General features: G+C 35.3%; 1 protein-coding gene across 1 annotated transcript; it reads right to left on the reverse strand.

Annotated features, from left to right (window-relative positions):
- Window positions 1-8,365: 8,365 nt before the first annotated feature.
- LOC141582982 (testis-specific chromodomain protein Y 1-like) lies at window positions 8,366-10,107 on the reverse strand. The gene has a single exon (XM_074392424.1). It carries the CDS (start codon window positions 9,986-9,988, stop codon window positions 8,366-8,368), a length of 1,623 nt encoding a protein of 540 aa, XP_074248525.1. The 5' UTR covers window positions 9,989-10,107.
- Window positions 10,108-19,976: the final 9,869 nt, after the last annotated feature.

A 19,976-nucleotide genomic window follows, 5' to 3' on the forward strand; every position in this document is an offset into this window, starting at 1 on the left:
TCTGCCCAGCTGCTCTGTGCTCTTCCCTGCAGTCCTGTTTATATGGGCATAGTTATACCTGCCTCAGAAATGGTGGCCCCGCCTCTGTTATGGCAGACTCTCTCTGTTGTGGCAGGTAGCCTCAGCAACAACAGGTTGCCTCGGCGATGGCAGCCTGTGTCCGTAGTTGTGGAGAGTCTCAGTAATGGTGGACAACCCTCCCTCATTGAGCCAGACCATCCCAGATTCAGCTGTGCTTGCTGTGATTGGCACAACCCAGAGGGTTTCCAATTACTGTTTTTGTTTTCATTTTTGTTGGGGATGGGGGGTAGGACAAACCGAGCCTGATCACCTGGTTCCCTGACTCAGAGTATTTTATTATATTTTTTAAGTTGAACGACCCAGCCTTCCAGTTGCTTGTTGAAAAGTCGCCGGCATCTCCCATGCTGCGACTCACTGAGTCAGCTCAAACAGCGGCACTGGCTTCTGGCGGGTTTTTTCCTAGGAATCTCCTGGCCTGTCTCACTATTTCAAATGAATGGGCAACTCTGCCATCTCAGGGCACCAATCGCCAACTAAGAGGCTGCCCAGACCAGTGGCTTCTGTTCGGAAAACCACCGCAACAGGGCATGGTCACAGCAGCCGCGCAGGCCGAATCAGCCCCATGGGGGCCAAAACAGCCACACCAGCCAGAACAGCAGTGCTGGCGACCCCTCTGCCTGGGTATCTCCTGGTCTGTGGGCAATAAAAATTCATCTGGAAATGCAGCATCCACTCACCCTCTGCACTTTCACTGGGAGCTGAAGTCCTGAGCTGTTCTTAGGTGGCCATATTCCCAGCATTCCCCCAGAAATATATTTTAAAAAATATATACATACATATATATATATATATGGAATGCCTACCATACATATGTGTGTATATTTATGTATATATATAAAACATATATATACATATATATTATAAATATAATATAATATTACATATATATTAGAGTGTTCATAACAGAATTTTTGTTTAAAAGGATAAAACAAACAAGTAAACTAACAAAAAACTTAAACTGAGTCTCATGTAGCTAGATATAACAGACATAAATATAGCTACAGCTCTCCAGGCTATGTCAGCAACTGCTGCTCTTACTTCTTTGTCTGCTTATAATACCTAATCTCTAACAACCTAAATTGTTTCTTATTGCCTAAAGACTGTCTATCTTCAAAGTGTAATGCAAATTAAATCATGCATTAAATTGCTTTTCTTCTAAGGATACTTAAATCAACTCTGGGTACAATCCTAGCTGCTGTAGCCTACATAACACCCTCTCAAACAGAAAGCAGCCAGAAACATTCATTGACTCATCTCCATAAAAGCTTTCCTAAATTTCTTTTGTTTTGATGTGATGACTAGCTTCTCTGGAAGGTGTGGGGGTTTGGTGGGGGGAACAGGATTGGAACAGAGGCAACAACATGTTGTCTGCAGGCAAAGGAAAATTGCCAAAGTGTTTCCTGGTATGTCTTTCTTCTGAGTCTGGTGAGAATGGCAGCCACTTTATTGGGTTTTAAAAATTAAAGAAAAGGAAAAATAAAACTTTGATGCAAGAAGTCTCAGAAATGAATGTAAATAATTTGGAGTGTACTTCTACTCAGTTTTTTTTTTTTTTTTTTTTTTTAACTATTTTCTAGTCCGTGCACCAAAACATGTGTTGCCACCTCCCAATGCACCACAGTATATCAGTCTCTCACTGTGTAGTGTCACACAGATTTCTATTAAATCTAAAGACCAAGGACATTAAAAGTCATGAATGCCAAAGGTGAGATTGTAACTAACTTTTTATGCATTAACTGCAAGGGTGGATGAATGAGTTGCCCACTGTGAGAAAGAATTTGATGTTTCTGTGGACTGGAAACAGAGCAAACATATTAACTAATTTTGAAGACAGGACCACTCAACTTTTCCCAGAACCAAATAGGAACTGAAATGATGACTCATAAATGACTCAGCTTGGCTTAGGAACATGGCCTTAAACCAATCAATAGCTCAGAGAAAGTATAACTAAGAACCTTGGTCTGAGACCAGACGTTAATGTGATCATTTATATAAGCTCAGCTCAAAGTTTAAGGCACGTTCAGTAACATAAAATATTCCTTGTAACATATGTACATTTAAAAGAAACAGGAGATGCTATTTCCTGAAAGCCCACCGGTTATACAAAGGACATTGCATCTTAAGGGAAAACCTGTTTTTTGTTTTTGTTTTTGTTTTTCATAGCTGTGACCATGTCTTAGACATGCAAAAAATGTTGGGGACTGTTTCTTTGTCTGAGTGTACCGCAAGTTACTGTAGACTGTTTCCATTTGTGCCTACAACTTGATTTTTCAGGCTTTCTCTGCTTAGAGGAATTTTACCAAGGATATACCATAACCATGTAGTTTGGTCTTTCAATACTATTAAACAGATATTTTCTGATGTTAGAAGGACAAATTGGTTGTGGTGCCCTATTTGCAAGATTTCTTTGTTCTGTGAAACATCCCCAACTTGTGTAAATATTGTAAAATTGTGCATGTCTTCAAAGCACTCATAACAGAAAAGCCCAAAGGGGAAAAAAAAAAAAAAATCTCCAAAGTCCGAAAAAGATTCCCCTGGAAACTCTGAAAAATCATATTTTTGTTGTTGTTGCTGCTGCCTCAGCTTTTCTCATTTTCTTTATTTAGACAATTTTCTAGTCACATCACGATCAACTTTTTCAGTTTTAATACCCAACCCCAGAAGTCCACTGTCACTTGCTATAGGAAATATCCAATGAATAAGGTGCCAGTGAAGTGCAGGTTTCTTTTTCATTACAGTAGCCTAAACAAATAAACACCCAGTCAAATTTTCAAATACCCTCAAAAAATATATGGAACCTTTCTTATAGATAGGCCATTTGCCCTAGTGTCCATGTTGGAGTGCAATGGTGCCATCTTGGTTCATTGCAACTTTCCCTTCCCTAGTTCACACAGTTCTCCTGTCTCATCTCATAAGTAGCTGGGATTAGAAGCACACATCACCACACCCAGCTAATTTTTAAATTTTTAGTAAACACAAGGTTTCACTATGTTGACCAGACTTGTCTTGGATTCCTGACCTTATGTTTTACCTGCCTCAGCCTCGCAAAGTGTTTGGTCTTACATGGGAAGATCCCGTGTTACTCCTAAGGTAAATTCTACCTGCTTCTGAGAAAAAAACCCACAGGCAACAGAGATTCAGGAACAAACTACAAGTCTTCTATAGACATTTATAAAAGTGTTACAGCACTCAATAAAATGAGCAAAGAACAGACAAGATTCTGAATTCCAGGAGCAAGAAAGAGACTTTTAAAAATCATATTATGAGCATTAGTAATTCCATAGATTAGAAACAAGAAAAGAAATTTTTGATGTGCATATTAAAAGGTTGATGAAGAACCAGAAGCACAAACCTCTTAATGACGCTAAACTACTCCTATTGAATAAGACAGCAGAGAAAAAATTCTTGGCCTTTATGATAAGGCAAAAAGAGACATTCATAAAACACATAGTTGTATATCCTTATTCAATTAATACATGGATGATCTTAAAAGACTATTTATTACTCAGGCAGCTCCTGATACCAGAAGATAACTACGAAAGCAGACTCTAGAATTGTACAGTATCTTGGAAAACCTCCTGGGGATAGCCTTCTTTGTCTTTAATGATAGGACCCAGGAAGAGCCTAGGCAAAAAGAGAGGAACAAAAGAAAGGCAAAGACACTAGTGACCCAATTACGCAATATGTTTGAGATGCGTGTGTGAATTTTTACCAGTCAGATAAATCAAAGCACCTTAGGAAGAATGGCTAAGGCAAAAAAGGAAGCCATGTTGACTTTTCTAAACCTATGTTGGTGACCACTACGTGGTGGACAGCCCCCAGGAGTGTGCATCACAACATGGGGCCAGTTTCCCAGACGATACCACAAGACCAATAGATTCCAGAGCTCAATTCCTAGATTTCAATTATTGTTGTCTCATTAATGCACCACAGTGTAGCAATCTCTCACTGTGAGATATCACACAGAGTTCTTTGTCTCATGGCCAGAAAAATTAGAGAGGATGAATGCAAATATGATTAAACAAAAGTTTTGTAAGTAAAAAGCTCTATACTTTTTAGATGGGATGTGAGTAGTTTGCCTACTATGAGGTTGGGCTTCAGAGTTTCTAAAGTCAGGGGAAAAAAGAAATATTGTTAGTGGTCTTGGATCAAGTATTATTCAACTTGACCCTGAACCTTGAACTGGTATTCACCAGGAACTGAAGTGATAATTCATTCATGTGACTTAACTTAGCCTTAGGCCTTGGTCCTGGACCAAGCACGAACTGAAGTGAAAGCTTGTTCTGGGACCAATCACAGGCTGAAGAGATGGATCATGTTCAGGATAATTAAGGAGATTGGATGCAAAATTCAAGTACGAAAATAGTTTAATAACCAAAAATAAAGAGAAAGCTCTTCAGTGAATATACGGAGCTCATGGAAGATTTAACTCTAAGGCTGAGGCTGCTGTGTCTACAAACTGGAAAAAAAAAAGAATATTCTGAGTTGTCTGTTAGCTCTCTTAAAGAAAGCACTATTCAAGATGTGGCCTACTTCATGGGCTGAAGTAAAAGCTTTGTCTGGGACATTGAGCCAGGATCTGCGTACCTGTGGATATGCTTTAGCCAAAATGACAAAGGCATTTTTACTTTGTTCTTGTTTTATTACTGCAGCTGTGGACATGTCTTTAGTCTGTCCTCCTCTACTACTTCCTTTATCAATGTCTGCAGCCTAATTTTTCAGATTGTTCCTCTGCTTAAAATAATTGTACCAAAAATCCGTCCAACTTCTTGTTTTTTCCCCTCACCTTCATGAAGGTAATTTTTCTCCTTCACCTTCATGGAGGTAATTTTATGTATTTTGTACATGTAACAAAGTTTGCATTAGAAAATTTTCTGTGGAGTCTTGTACTTGTATCACATCATCAATCAAGTTTTACATTAGAGTAAGTACAATTTTTCTATTAGCAATGTTTGATCTGTACCTTTTTCTTTTAAAATAAATAATTTTTAAAAAGAAAATAAATTGTTTGAATTCTTAGACTAATTGTTATAATTCAACCATTGAACACTGGTTCTAGGGTTTTCTTTTTAGTGCTGTGAGTTTGCTAAATATGTTTACTGTTTGTCTCTGTTTTCTGGTATAGAATTCCTAAAATCTTTGGAATCTCTAAAATATTTTCTTTTGATATGCTAAAGGTGCTGGACAGCTTTAGGTTGAGGCTTTTCAATGAGAAGACAAAAGCATAAAGTAGAGTGTAGGGATTCTCAGCTTCACTCTGCATTATTCTGGAATATAAAATGTGCTGCAGGTAATGGTAGCTGCAGTCCATTTTAAGGGGCTGCTGTAAAGATCCCAGGTGACTGAGAATGGTGCAGCCAGGACTGTGCATTCTGTGAAGCTGATGTGAACTAAGAATAGGTAGAAGTCACACCCACATTCAAGTTAAATTAGAAGAAACCTCATCTACTAAGAAGCAGTTGCAGCTGCCTAGCCAGAGGTGCAGACTCAGGCATCCCTTTGCTTTCCAGAGCCTGGGAAGCTATCCTTCTCTAAAAAGCTCTGAAGTATCTGCTTCCATTAGCCTGAATCCCATCAGCTCTCATGGCACCTCTGTGAAAATAAAACAAGATTTTGGCTGAGCCCAGCTATCATGGCCTGGCCATGTGTGCTTACTCTTAAGGTGGTACTGACACAATGGCCTCTGCCACCAAGAAAAAGAAAAGGAAAAGAAAAGAAAAGAAAAATAAGCCTTCACATTGTGAACTGTAACAGAAGTCACTGGAGACCATGGTGAAAACTTTTGTCTCTTTCTTGGCCCAATCATGACCACTCATGTAGCAATCAGCATATTCCTTCTGCCCTTTGAAGTCCATATGAGCTCCAGTCTAGGGCTAATTATGGAATTATATATGCCTGCAAAGTGAAGCTACCAACTGTGAGTCTCCTCTCCACTAAGAGTTACACACATATTGGGGTTACATACCTATAATTGGATAGCTGTTCTCTCCAGTAAGGTCTGCAGAATCATCTTAGCAAAATTCCTGCAGAAAGAAGCTACCCACTCTGCATGTCCTCTTTGCTCAGAACTGCAGAGATGTCAGCACAACCTGTCTGCACATTAGAATTCTTCATTCAGTGTTTCCATTTCACCAAGTGTGGCACAGAGACAACTATGTCTTGCTTGTGAAAAGGCTCTTCCAACTTTGGGAGTCCTGAAACTGTACTGTCACTCAATAAGGCACCTATTTATTTATTTATTATTCTACAGTTTTTCACTTAACTCATTTTTTTTTTTTTCTATAAATGGGATAAGAAACAGGATTCACTAAATAACAGCAGTGAAAGTTTAGTAACACAAAAGGCTGGAACACATAATCCCCCATTTGCCAGATTTCTGCTTACCAAGAAAAAAAAAAAGACAGAAGAGGTTTGGTTTCTAAAAGAGATCAGACGTAAATCTTTCCCAAGCCAGGGATGTAATACCATTTTTGTGGCTGTGCAGTTTCTGGTTGCTTTGTTCAGTGACTGCAGAGAAAATAGCTTGTGAAATGCCTCATTCAGCCAAAGACTTGCAGCAAGTTGTCACCTGTGCTGGCACCTTGACCTGATCACCTCATCAGAGCAAGTGTGACTAGCTATGTGCAGTGGCTGGACACAATTGTCACTCACTCATGCACCTCTCTTTATTCTGTGGCAGGCTTATCCATAGCAGAAATGGAATTTGAGTACTTAGTTTCAGCTTAGTGCAGGCTAGAAGATGGGTGGGCAAAATTAGTCCAGTAGGCTCAACAGAAACTTAGGCAAAGGTGACATTATCTACAGATATTTTTGGCTGGTGAATCAACACTGTAGATACACTGTGACAAAAGTCATGTTATCAGTGGCCAGTGAATTACTTACTCATGCCTATGTAACGGAGCCTCCATAAAAACCCATGAGGACAGGATTTAGAGAGCTTCTGGATAGCTTAGCATGTAGCATGTTCTAGAAAATTATGTGCAGACAAAAGCAGAAACCAATAATTTTAAATTTCGGATATAGTGTAGGTGTCTTTTCTTTGTTTGGAAAGAAGTTTCTGCCTTTAAAAATGTGTCCATTCCAGGTGTGGCAGCTCATGCCTGTAATCCCAGCACTTTGGTGGGCCAAGGCAAGCAAATCACAAGGTCAGTAGTTCAAGACAAGCCTGGCCAACATAATGAAACCCTCTCTCTCCAAAAAAAAAAAAAAAAAAAAAAAAAAAAAAAATTAGCTAAAGCTAGAGTAGTGGCAGGCCCTGTTATCCTAGTTACTCAGGAGGCTGAAGGAGAAGAATTGCTAAATCTGGGAGGCAAAAGTTGCGGTGAGCTAAGATTACCACTGCAATCCAGTCCAGATGACAACATGAGACTCTGTGTCAAAAAAAAAAAAAAAAAAAAAAAAAAAAAAAAAAAATATATATATATATATATATATATATATATATATATATATATATATATATATATATATATATATATATATATAGTCCAGGATTTTAATCTACTATGTGAAACATACTCTAAATTAAGTTAAAACTATACATCATAAAACTTGGATATTTCTACCTAATGAATTCATGATTCACTAATAGTATGCAGCAAATTTTACTTTAGAGAAGTAAAGGTTTATTTATGTTAAGTGGGTAACAACGAAACTTGTATAAAATTAATTATTTCAGCATAAATTTTAACCACATGTTCAGTTTGGAAGAATAATCATTAGTAAAATATATATTGGAAATCATTATTCTGAAATACAAGTTCCTTTAATTTAGAATTGTGTGTCTCTGAGGTGTTTGTGCCACTATAAAGTCAGAGGCACCAACTCAGGTTATCTGGGGTAGGGAAGCAGAGACTGACACTTACCTCAATTGACTCTGCACTCTAGATTGTAAAAATAAGGAAAACAAACATTATCAAAAATTTTTCTGTTACTTGAATCTAATAGAGCACCATTCTCATCTGATTTATATCATCTCATTGGTAAAAATTAGAGCTTGAAAGAATAATTTAGTGCTCACTAGTCTGCTTTTAACTTTGGGCTTCTGTGTACATAAAATAAGAATATTTGAGCAAATCATTTGTTTTATTATTTATTTTAAATTTACAGTGTTTAACAATTTCTTGATAATATTAAATAAAATGTTTAGATGTTTTCAATTCTCTCTACAAGCCTTAGCTATCATTGAAATTATTTGGGGCTATGAAAATGAATTAGGACATCTTCAGCTAATTATATATTCTGCTAAGTTCAGTTCTTGTGTCCTAAGCAGACAAACTGGTAATTAAAATTCATCAATTTTTGTTTGAACATACTTTAACATGGATTCTATCCCATCTGCTGAGCTCCAGATTTTTTTCAGCATTTCACACTCTCTCTCATTGGCCTGTTCCAACTCCTTCTTAATATTACAGCAAACAAGGGTCTTACATTTCTCCAGTATAACAGGATTACAGGAAGCAAGCCTCTTAATTTGAATCATAACCTCTTGGGTGAAAGTTGCAGTCAAGAACACCTGAGAGACCAGGCCTTTGGCACATGCCTCCCGTGCTGTCAGCTTTTGCCCACCAATCAACATTTCATTGGCAGATGCTTCACCCATGAGCCTTGGAAATGTAACAGTAGCACAGCCATCTGGACTCTGTCCAAAGGTCGTATATGGGGTTTGAAACCAAGCCTTTTCATTAGCCCAAACCAAGTCACAAAGAGGTAGTATGGATGCACCTAGTCCAATGGCTGGACCATTGACTGATACAACAATAAGTTTCTTAAAATGAATAAAATTGTTCACAAAGTTTTTAATTGTGTCCACAATTTCAGTGCTCATTCTATTTCTGTCATTCTGTAAATGTTTTGCAATGTACCCAAAATCAAGACCACAGCAGAAGACACTGCCAGCTGCGCTGAACAACACAAGCTTGCTGTCATCCACAGCAGCCCTTTCCAGAGCATTTATGATTTCTTTAATGACTTCTGTATTGAGTGCATTTTTCTCTGTTGATATAGTAGATAGCAATATCTGGGTGAATCCATGGTCTTTCTTGACAACAATGTCTCTGTATCTGTTGGCACTTTCTTTTAACCTGATGGTGAAATACATCCTCTTGATAAAAGGCTGGTCTTTTCTATCATCAATAATCTCTCTTTTTCCACCTCTCACTCTTGAAAGAGATGTATGCATGTTTGTTGTTCCATTGGCTGCTGAAGGGTCCATTAATACCACTATAACTTCTTTGCTATCTGACTCTGTGGCCATGGAAGCAGTAACTGAGTCAGACATCTGAGACATATGTGGTTGTGTCTGGGTCCTGTTTTCTATTCTAGCCTCTTGTGTGTCAGAATCTGATGAAATTCTGATCGGTTTCTCTGCTGCCACCTTGAACGCCACCTTGTCCTCCTGAACTGGTGCAACAGGATCTAGTTTCTCAGGTTTCTGAAAAGACCTCACTGTGTCCTGGTCGTTAACTGGGCTATGAGGTACAAGTATCTTGATAGTTGAATTTTTCTGTTTCGAATATTTGGAGACAGGGAGAAGTGAAGCTGTGTTTTCTCTAATGTTCTCTCTGGCAGTAAACAACTTGTTGTTTTTGGATTTGTGGTGTTTGCCAGTCAATGGCATTTTAGGAGAGTTCTTAGAAAAGCTGGATGTGGAAGTTCTGGAAGCTGGTTTCCTTACATTGTTTGAAGAAATTCTACTTGTTCTGGTCCATGTCCATTTTGTCTGTTTTTCAGTCTGTCGTCTGATAAAATCACAAATACATTCTCTACAGTTTGTGAGGTTCTGCTCTGGTTCCCAAGTGTCATCCTGTTTGTCATAACCTTTCCACCGAACCAAATACTCTGTCTTCCCTTTTTGGTTTTGTCTTTTGTCAACAATAGCTTCCACCTCAAACTCCTGGGAAGCCATTAAGAAACAGACAGAATTGGGCAGTAGGTGTGCCAACCTTTTTTCAGTTGGGTCTTATCATAGCCACATCTTTCTGCCTTCAGTGCTTCACCAGGTGGTAGGTATGGATGAGTCTCTTCCACTTCGTGGCCAAAGTTGTATGAAGAAGCAGTCAGAGAGCCTTACCTTCTTACATTTACTCTGTGGTGGGGCAGATTGGACTTGGTCTTATGATGCCAAGATAGCTTGCTAGGTAGCTTCAGGTAAGATTAGCTAAATCCACAGCTCCTACTCTTACAGAGTGCTCAAAGCTTTCTACCTGCCTGTTACTCTCTTTTGTCGTTGCCATGACAATTATATTGAACATTCTGAAGTTATAACATTTTTAAAGTTATACTAGCTTACCTGTGACAACATGAAAACACATACTTCTCTATATGTTGGTCCCCTTTATTTTACTTATTCAGTTCTCAAAATTATACTGTAATTATTGTATGTCAAAAATACATGTAAATTTTAGTGGTGATAACTTTTTATTAACTATATTAGTGTTTCAAATTATATGTAGAACAGATTGTGGAGCTACACATTGTTAATTTTTTTTGTTTTATAATTGTTTATCTATTTCTCTTTATTTTAATTTTTATTTATTTATATTGCTAAGTAGTGTCTGTTCACTTTACCCTAAAGTAACCCCATAAAGCATTTCTTAAAGGATCATCTACTAAAAAAAGGCCCCAGATTTCATTTGGGAATGTCATGATTTCGTCCTCACTATGATGAACAATTTCTTTGCATGTAATTTTTCTGTTTGAAAGTATTTTTAAATCACTTGAAATGTGATAGTCTACTGCTTTGTGGTCTCTGAGTTTTCAGGTAAAAAAATATATATATATATTGATTATTTTTGAGTGTTGTTTTATATAAATGTTCATTTCTTTTGCTGTTTTCAAGAATCTCTGTTTTTGTTTTAGATGGCTAAATTATCATTAAATTTAAGTGTGTTTCTTTGAGTTTATCTCACTTGAGTTTTGTTGAGCACTTTGGTGTTTATTTACTTCCTGAAATTTGTGTCATTTTTGACCACTGCCTTTTAAATAAACTTCCTGATATCTTCTCTCTTCCTTTGAGCCTCCAAAATGTGTAACTATGGCCGATTGATGGTTTCCAAGATGTTTCTAGCCTGTGTTCACATTTCTTATTTGCTTTTCTTCTTTTTTTTTTTCTTACATAATAATTTTAATTAATTGTTCTTTAGGTTTGCTCATTTTTTTTCTTTCCTCTATTCAAGCCTAGTTTTAATATTCTATAGTGAATATTTATTTCAGTTGCTTTACTTTTATCTGTATAATTTTGTGATTAAAATAATTTATACCCTTTATTAATAATTATTTTTCCATGATTTTTCTGGTTTTTTTTTCATTTATTCTATTATCTTCCTATGAACATTAATTTTAAAAATCATTTTTTAGTAAACCTGCCGTTTGGGTTGTCTAGGAAAACCTTGAGTTTGATATTATTATTATTATTTTTTCTTAGAATGAGCTGTGGTTTTTATTTTTTTATTTTTTTCGTTTTATGTTTCATGATTTGATAAATGGTGAACAAGTGCATTTAAATTTTAAAATGCTGTTACTTTAAAAATCAGATTTTATTTTTCTTTGTCATTGAAAAGGTTTTTGTTTATTCATCGTGTAGGCTTTTTCTGTACTGGAAATCAGTCCTACCAAAATTTATTTTTGGGTCTTTTTTTTGAGCCTGCAAAATAATGGGGTGCATGGCATTATTATATAATTTATTTATACTTTCATATATATGTATTTATTTTTGTTTTGTTTTGTTTTTTTTTTTTTGTCTAACAATTTCTAATTTCTTAAGAAAAAAAAAAGAGAGGAGAGAGAGAGAGAGAGAGAGAGAGAGAGAGAGAGAGATTGAAGAAATGTGTCCTGGCTATTTAAATTATATTCTGAAAGTTGCTTGAACAGGAGGAGGAAAAGTATGAAACAATGACTATTCACAATTGTTGGGACCTCTGTAATTAAGAGCAGCATTCAGTGCACAAATCCTCCTGAGAGTTTTAAGTCTGAATCATTTCTGTTTTTCTTCCATGCTGCTTCCAAAGTATTTGCAATTACTATGGAAATTTTGTTTTTCGTGCTGTAAACTGACAGTTAACCTCTGGAATTCCAAAATAATTGCATTAGATTAATTTTGCCACTGGATCTATTGTTTAGTTGAAGAGAGACACATACAGTACTCTGTAGTCCACTGTCATGCCTTTTCCGGAAACTTGTATTATTTTAATACAAGTTTTGGCCCCTGAGTATTTCCACCTGAAGTAAGTCTAGCACAGAAACTATATAAATGAATCATTCATTTAATAATGCATTTACACCAGTCTGTGCCATTTAGAGCAAGAACACATTTAAGGTTATTACGAGTATAACATTATTACAAGTATAAAAGTAATTATGCTAATATTTACTTTCTTGTTTTCCATCTTTATTACCTTATTTGATCCTCAATTTCTCTTTTGTTCATTAAAAAAAAAAAAGATTTATGTATGTAACACAACATGGTACTGGTACCCAAACAGAGATCAGAACAGATACCTCAGAAAGAATTCCATACAATTAGAACCATCTGATCTTTGACAAATCAGACAAAAACAAGCAATGAGAAAAGAATTCCATATTTAATAAAAGGTGTCTCTGAGAACACATGGACACAGGGAGGGGAGCAACACACACTGGGGTCTGTAGGGGAAAAATTGGGGGAGGAACAGGGGGTGGGGAGGTGGGGAGAGATAGCATGGGGAGAAATGCCAGACATAGGTGAAGGGGAGGAAGGCAGCAAATCACACTGCCATGTGTGTACCTATGCAACAATCGTGCACGTTCTTCACATGTACCCTAAAACCTAAAATACAATAAAAAAAGGAAAAAAGATAAATAAGCAAATTGTGTCTCAAAAACTAGTTAGCCATATCCAGAAAGCTAAAATGAGATCCCTTCTTTACACAACATACGAAAAATATCTCTAGATAGATTACAGATTAAGCATGAAGCCTAAAACCATAAATACTCTGGGAGGAAACCTAGGCAATACCATTCAGTACACAGGCATGGGCAAGGATTTTATGATCAAACACAAAAAGCAATGGCAACAAAAAGCCAAAGTAGACAAATAAGATCTAATTAAACCTAAGAACTTCTTCACAGAAAAAGAAAATACCAATAGAATGAACTGGCAAACAACAGAATGTGAAAAGAGTTTTGCAATCTACCCATCTGACAAAAAACATATCCAGAGTCTATGGAGAACTTAAACAAATTTACAAGAATAAAACAGCCGCATAACAAAAATGGACAAATAATATGATCAGACACTTTTCAAAAAAAAAAAAAAAAAGCATGTATGCAGTCAATGAACATGTAAAAAATCTCATCATTACTGGTCACTAGAGAAATGCAAATCAAAACCACAGTGAGATACCACTTCACCCAGTTAGAATGATGATAATTAAAAAATCAAGTGACAAGAGGTGCTGGAGAAAATGTGGAGACATAGAAATGCTTCTATACTGTTGGTGGGAGTGTAAATTAGTTCAATCACTGTGGAAGAAAATGTTGCAATTTCTCAAGGATTCAGAAATAGAAATACAATTTGACCTAGCAATACCATTACTGGGTATATACTCAAAAGTTCATAAATCATTTTCTTATAAAGACACATGCACACATGTGTTCATCGTAGCAGTGTTTACAATAGCAGAAACCTGGAGCCAACCCAAATGCCCATCAGTGATAGATTGGCTAAAGAAAATGTTATACATACACACCATGGAATACTATGCAACCATCAAAAATGCTGAGTTCATGTCCTTTGCAGGGATATGGATGGGACTGGAAACCATGATTATGATTCTCAGCAAACAGACACAACACTGCATATGCTCACTCATAGGTGGGTGTTGAACAATGAGAACACATGGACACAGGGAGGGAATCATCACACACCAGGGCCAGCCGGTTTGGGGGACGATGAAAGGAATAGAAAGGATTGGGCGATTAGGAAAGGATAGCACTAGAAATATTACCTAATGCAGATGATGGGACGATGGATGCAGCAAACAACCACCATGGTATGTGTATTATTATGCAACAAACTTGGACAATCTGTGAATGTACACCAGATGTATCACACTTAAAATGTTATAAATATTTTTTTTCAAAATTTGTATTTGAAATGTTGTATGTACTTATATTTAGGGCTTCAGTTATTGCTATAAACTTAAAAGAATTTGCTTTGAATAATACTAATTTGTTTGAGTAATCTAAAGTTTAAAGTGAATGATATAAAGTATGGTGCTCTTGTACTTCTCCATTCTTCTAATTTATATTACTGCCTCAGATTATACCTGTACAGACTGAGTGTTAATTAATAATTTACTTTGCATTTTAATAGGAATAGCATTTTTCAAGAGAAGAGTTAGCTACAATTTCTTTTAGCTTTAACTTATATAGACATTCTTATTTAAATAGGTATTTTATTTAGATATTTATTATTCAAATATAATTTTTTTAGATATTTAGCTGGAAGTCACTTTGTAAGCAAATTATTGTATTTTTTTACATTAAACCAACATCTATTTCATAATAAGAAATTTTGCTTTAATTATTTTATATAAAATTTGTAACCTCAATTAATAAAAAGCAAACCAAGAAACTTTATAATATAACCACCAAAACTGAAAGCTGTTATGTAGTATTCCAAATTGAAAATGTTTTCAATTTAAGAATTTTAAACAACATTTTAAATGGACAAAACCATAAGTCTTATACACAAATGAAATTTTAAAAATAAAAAAAAATGCTTCATAGATAAAAATGAAAACAAACTACAGGGCAAACAGCTTTGAACCATTGAAAAATGAAAGTCAAATCAATCAAATCAATCTGGACACAAAAAATCAAGAGTTTATATCAACCAAGTAGACAATAAAGAGAGACAATTCTAACATAGTTAGCTTGTTTGTGTGTGTGGCTTACCATACTACCTCTCTGGGACAGATAAAGGCTTTAAACTTGAGATCTATTATTGTCAACATGAGGACCTGATTCCTGCTTCCAAAAAGAGTTAAGAAGCCCTGATATCTTAACTTACTGTTTTTTTTCTAGTCTCATAAGTTGTTGGGAACAAAAAGAATAGTTATTTTATACAATATATAAACAATAAATAGGAAAAAAAGTTGAAGAGGTCTATACTTGCAAAGATTAGAATATTTTAAAACAGTTTATTATATTGAATAATTTAAAAAACAATGTACATGCTATGATATGAAACATGCCAAAGAAACAAAATAATATGCATTAATTCCATAGCTCCAATCTGACAAGAAACTGAAGGCTAAGACAGAATTATGAACAATCCCCTTGAATGTTAGAGAGTCTTAATACAGATCCAGTTTTTAAAAGTGATAGTTTTTACATTTTTTCTTATTGAAAATGCTAATAAAATGTAAAGTAAGTAATAAGTAAGGAACTTCTTGGAGAAATGAAGCAAATCTATAATTTAGAGTTAAGACACTATGATATTTCAACTATAGTTTTCTGAAAACAACAACAACAACAAATATATCTATATATAAAAGAAGCCTATGACCAATGTAAAGTAAATACAGTAACTGAATCTATCCCAAGTTTTAAGGCAACGAATTTAAAACAACAGTTTTAAGTAGACTTACAGTAAAAAGACAAAGGATGAAAAACAACATGAGAGTATTAGTGACAAAAATTGTAAAAGAAAATATATAAAATTTCAAATAAATAGCACAATTACTGAAATAAAATCTACAATACATAAGTTTAACATCAGATTTGAGCAGGTAAACATTCAGACGATATGATTAAATGGAAACTGAAATAACAGTCTGATAATTAAAAATCAAATTATGTGAAAAAAATCTAACAAGTAAATAGAACAACAAGAGGTATATCAATATATGCAACATGGGCATCTCTTAAGTAACAGAAAATAAGACGTTAAAGAAAAGAATATCTGAAAGGCAAAATGGCCAAAAATCTGTCTAAGTTAATTAAAAATCTGAATCTACCAACTGAAGAAGGGCAAAAATCTTCAACCAGAATACAGTCTGTAATAAAAACATCAAAAAACATTATAGTCAATCAAGAGCCAAAGAAAAGAATATTGTGAAAGAAGAAAGGCATAAGCAACTTGTTATGTACAGGAACATCATCCTTAAAATTAACAGAAGTTCAGTAAAAACCACAGAAGACAGATGGTTGTAGGATATCAGAAAAAAATGCTATCAAACCTGACATCTGTAAGTGGTAAAATGATACTTAAGCAAAAATGAGAAGATTAAGGGAAGCTAAAATAAAACTGAGAGTATCCGTTTTTAAAATAAAAATGTGATTACAATTACAACCCTGGCAAAGCTAATTATGAATAAATTTTCCATGTGTACAGTGAAAATCAGAGACAATACTATAAATTGAGAAGAAAGAAAAATTCTGAAGCAGTTTTTTATTTTTTTGAATTGTTTGAAGTTGCCAGCCCTGCAGTTTTGCTCTTATTTTTATCTATGAAGCAGTACTTTATATATATATATATATATATATATATATATATATATATATATATATAATGAGTTTATTTTTATGTATGAAATTTATGTTTTCGTCTCTTAACAATATTGTTTATAATATTTGAATTGAATGTTATTCTCTTAATTTGGAATCCTAGACGTTAGATTTTTATTTTAGTGGTAATGTTCTAAAGATTTTGTTTACTTTATATTAACTGAAGTAATCAATTCCATAGAAAATATATAAAGCAAAATTTTCTATTATAAATTTTGATTTTATGTAAAAAAATGTACAATTATTTTCTTACATAGTGACTTTTAAGTAGATGTCTAAATAAAGTAATAAGGTAATAATCATGAAAGCATTCAGCAAGACCAACACATATGGTGATACGTGGTAGAAACTTGCTTAAATTGTTTAAAACATAGCCAAGTCACTGGCTGGAAAAGACTATAGAAGGGGAAAAATTATGGATAATGATGTCATAGAGGTTATAGACATCCACAGAATTTTAGAAAGGACAGCTAAGGCAACAAAATGAAGCTACCTTTATGCTTTCCAGCCTGTGATGGCGACTAATACATTTTGAACATCCCCCAAAGATGTGCATCAATGTGTGGCCAGTTTCCCAGATATTTCAGCAGACTGAAGCATTCCAGAGTTTAAATCACAGACTTGAATCATTTCAGATTCTTTAATGTATGATGACGTAGCAATCTATTATTGTGAGGTATCTCTGTGTAAACAGTATTGGCACCATGAAGTGTAGCAGGAGACAGACAGGCTCCTAGGCAAAAAGAAGGAATTCCTTAGTGAACCATTCCTAAAGGATTGTTTAAGTAATGGATTGTCTGAAGTCTCGGCAGCAGGCTGCATGTTCTGGAGATTATAGGGGGAACTAATGTCTCTTTCTGGTTCCACCCATAGCCACCCATGAAAAATGAGGCACATTCTTTCTACTACATAAAGCCCATATTAACTTCAGACTCAGGCAGATCATGGAATAACCTGCTTGAAAAGTGGAGCTATTAACTGTGGGTCTCCTCTCCACTAAGAGTTGTACACTTATTGGGATTACAAGTCTGGTTAGATAGGTCTTCTCTCCACTAAGGGCTGTAATACACATCTCAACAATCTTCCTGCATATAGAAAGCATGCACTATGCATCTCCTCTTTAACAAGGGCTGCAGAGATGTCAGCACAACCTACCTTCAAGATTGGAATTATTCATTTTGTGTCTCCTCTTTATTGAGTGTTGCACAGATGCAAATATGTCCTTCTTTTGAAAAACTACCACTTTGGTTCTCCTGAGATAATTTTCTATTGTCCACATACCTCATTCTTACTGAACATGACATAAGGACTCACAAATATATGGCAAAACTGAAAAATTAGTCAAACAAATAGGACTAAAACACACCAAATGGCCATATTGTTGCTTACCAAAAATAAAAATAAAAATAAAAATATAAAACAAAAGAAAGTAGGGCTTCAGCCCTTGAAAGAGCACAGACCTAAACCTTTTCAAAGCCAGGGCTGTGACATCATTTTGAAAGCTCTGCAGTTTCTGACATTTCTAGACTTCTGGATGCCAATACAATTGAATTCTCCAGTAGGGAAATCAACTAGTGATATGTCTAATTTAGCCACAGACTTGTGGAAAACTAACACCTGTGCTGGTACGTGGATCTTGTCAGCTTATAGCAGTATATGGGCCTAGCTACATGCAATGGCTTGACTCAACAGTCACTCACTCATGCACCTCTCTCTACTCTGTGCCTGGCTCACCCATAGCAGGAATAGTATATGGCCCTGCAGTTTGAGTTGTGGGTAACCTGCCAGATTAAAAGAGTAAAATAAATCTAACAGCAGATTTTTGACTGGTGAATCAACACCCTAAAGTTTCTGTGATAAAAGTCACATTGATCAAGAGTGGCCAGTGGATTACTCAGTTAGGTTAACGCAATGGAGCCTCCATAAAAAACCAAGAACAAGATTCAGACAACTTCTGGATAACTAAACATGTAGAGTGTTCTAGAAAATGTTGTGCACCTAAAAGTAGACATCAATAATTTTAAATGTTATATGCAGTTTAGATTTCTTGTCTTTTTATAAGAGAAGTTGTTAACTAGGTAAGAGCTAGAATTTTATGAAGAAAAGAAAATCAATTGTTATCTCAGGATAAGTCAACCATAGGTTCAGAAAGAACATCAGTAAATTTTGTGTGGAAAATTTTTATTCTAAAATATGTCTTTTTATTTAGAATTTTATGTTTCTCAGCATTTTTGTCACTATAAAGTAAACTCATCAACACTATTACAGATTTTTCTGTCACTCAATTCTAGTAAAATGCAATTCTGCTCTTTTATCTAGTGGCAGCCATAAATAAAGTTTAGGACTTGAATTAACAGGCTAGTGCTCAACAGTCTGCTTTTATATTTGGGCTTAAATGTACATAAAATTGACATTTGAGAAAAGTAGCCAGTTTATTATTTATTTGAAATGTATAGTAGTTAAAAATACCTGGACTATATTAAATAAATAGCTTAAATATTTTCAGTTCTTTTTCAAAACCTTATTTATAATTGACATTTTGGGGAGCTACAGAGATGGATTGGGGTTATTAATTTCAGTTAATGATGTATTCCACACAGCTCAGTTATTGTGTGCTGAGCAGATATACTTACAATTAAAACAAATCAAATTTCTTTAGCACATATTCTAAAATGAACTCTGACATTTGTGCTGAGCTCCAAATTTTCTTTAGTACTTCACACTCTCTCACTGGCCTGATCCAATTACATTTAGTATTTACAGTATACAAGGGCCATATATTCCTCCAGCACAACTGGATTACATGAGGCAGGCTTCTTAATTTGAATCATAACCTCCTGGGTGGAAGTTGAAGTCAAAAACACATGAGAGACAAGGACATTGGCACATGCCTCCATGCTGTCAGCTTTCACCCACCAATGAGTCTTTCACTGGCAGAGGTTTCACTCATGATATTTGGAAATTTAACATTAGAACAGATATCTGGTCCCTGTTCAAAGGTCTTATAAAGTGTTGGAAACCAAGCCTTTTCTTTAGCTCAAACCAAATTACAAAGGGTCAGCATGGATGCCCCTAGTCCAATGGTTAGGCCATTGGCTAAGGCAGCAACAGGCTTTTCAAATTGAATGGAATGTTCACAAAGTTCTTGGTGTTGTCCTCCATTTCAATGTTTGTTTTGTTTTTGTCCTTCCTTAAAGGCCTCACAATGTAGGCGACAGCAGAAGACACTGCCAGCTGTGCTGAACAGCACGAGATTGCTGTCATCCTCAGTAGCCCTTTCTAGAGTATTCATGATTTCTGAATTACTTTTGTATTCATTGCACTTTTTTTTAACTGTCAGTCAA

This window comes from Saimiri boliviensis, chromosome Y, assembly GCF_048565385.1.
Source record: "Saimiri boliviensis isolate mSaiBol1 chromosome Y, mSaiBol1.pri, whole genome shotgun sequence".
Classification (NCBI taxonomy): Eukaryota; Metazoa; Chordata; class Mammalia; order Primates; family Cebidae; genus Saimiri; species Saimiri boliviensis.

Excerpts from the sequence above, each read along its gene's own strand:
- LOC141582982 (XM_074392424.1), bottom strand. The coding sequence starts at position 9,988 with ATGGCTTCCCAGGAGTTTGAGGTGGAAGCTATTGTTGACAAAAGACAA.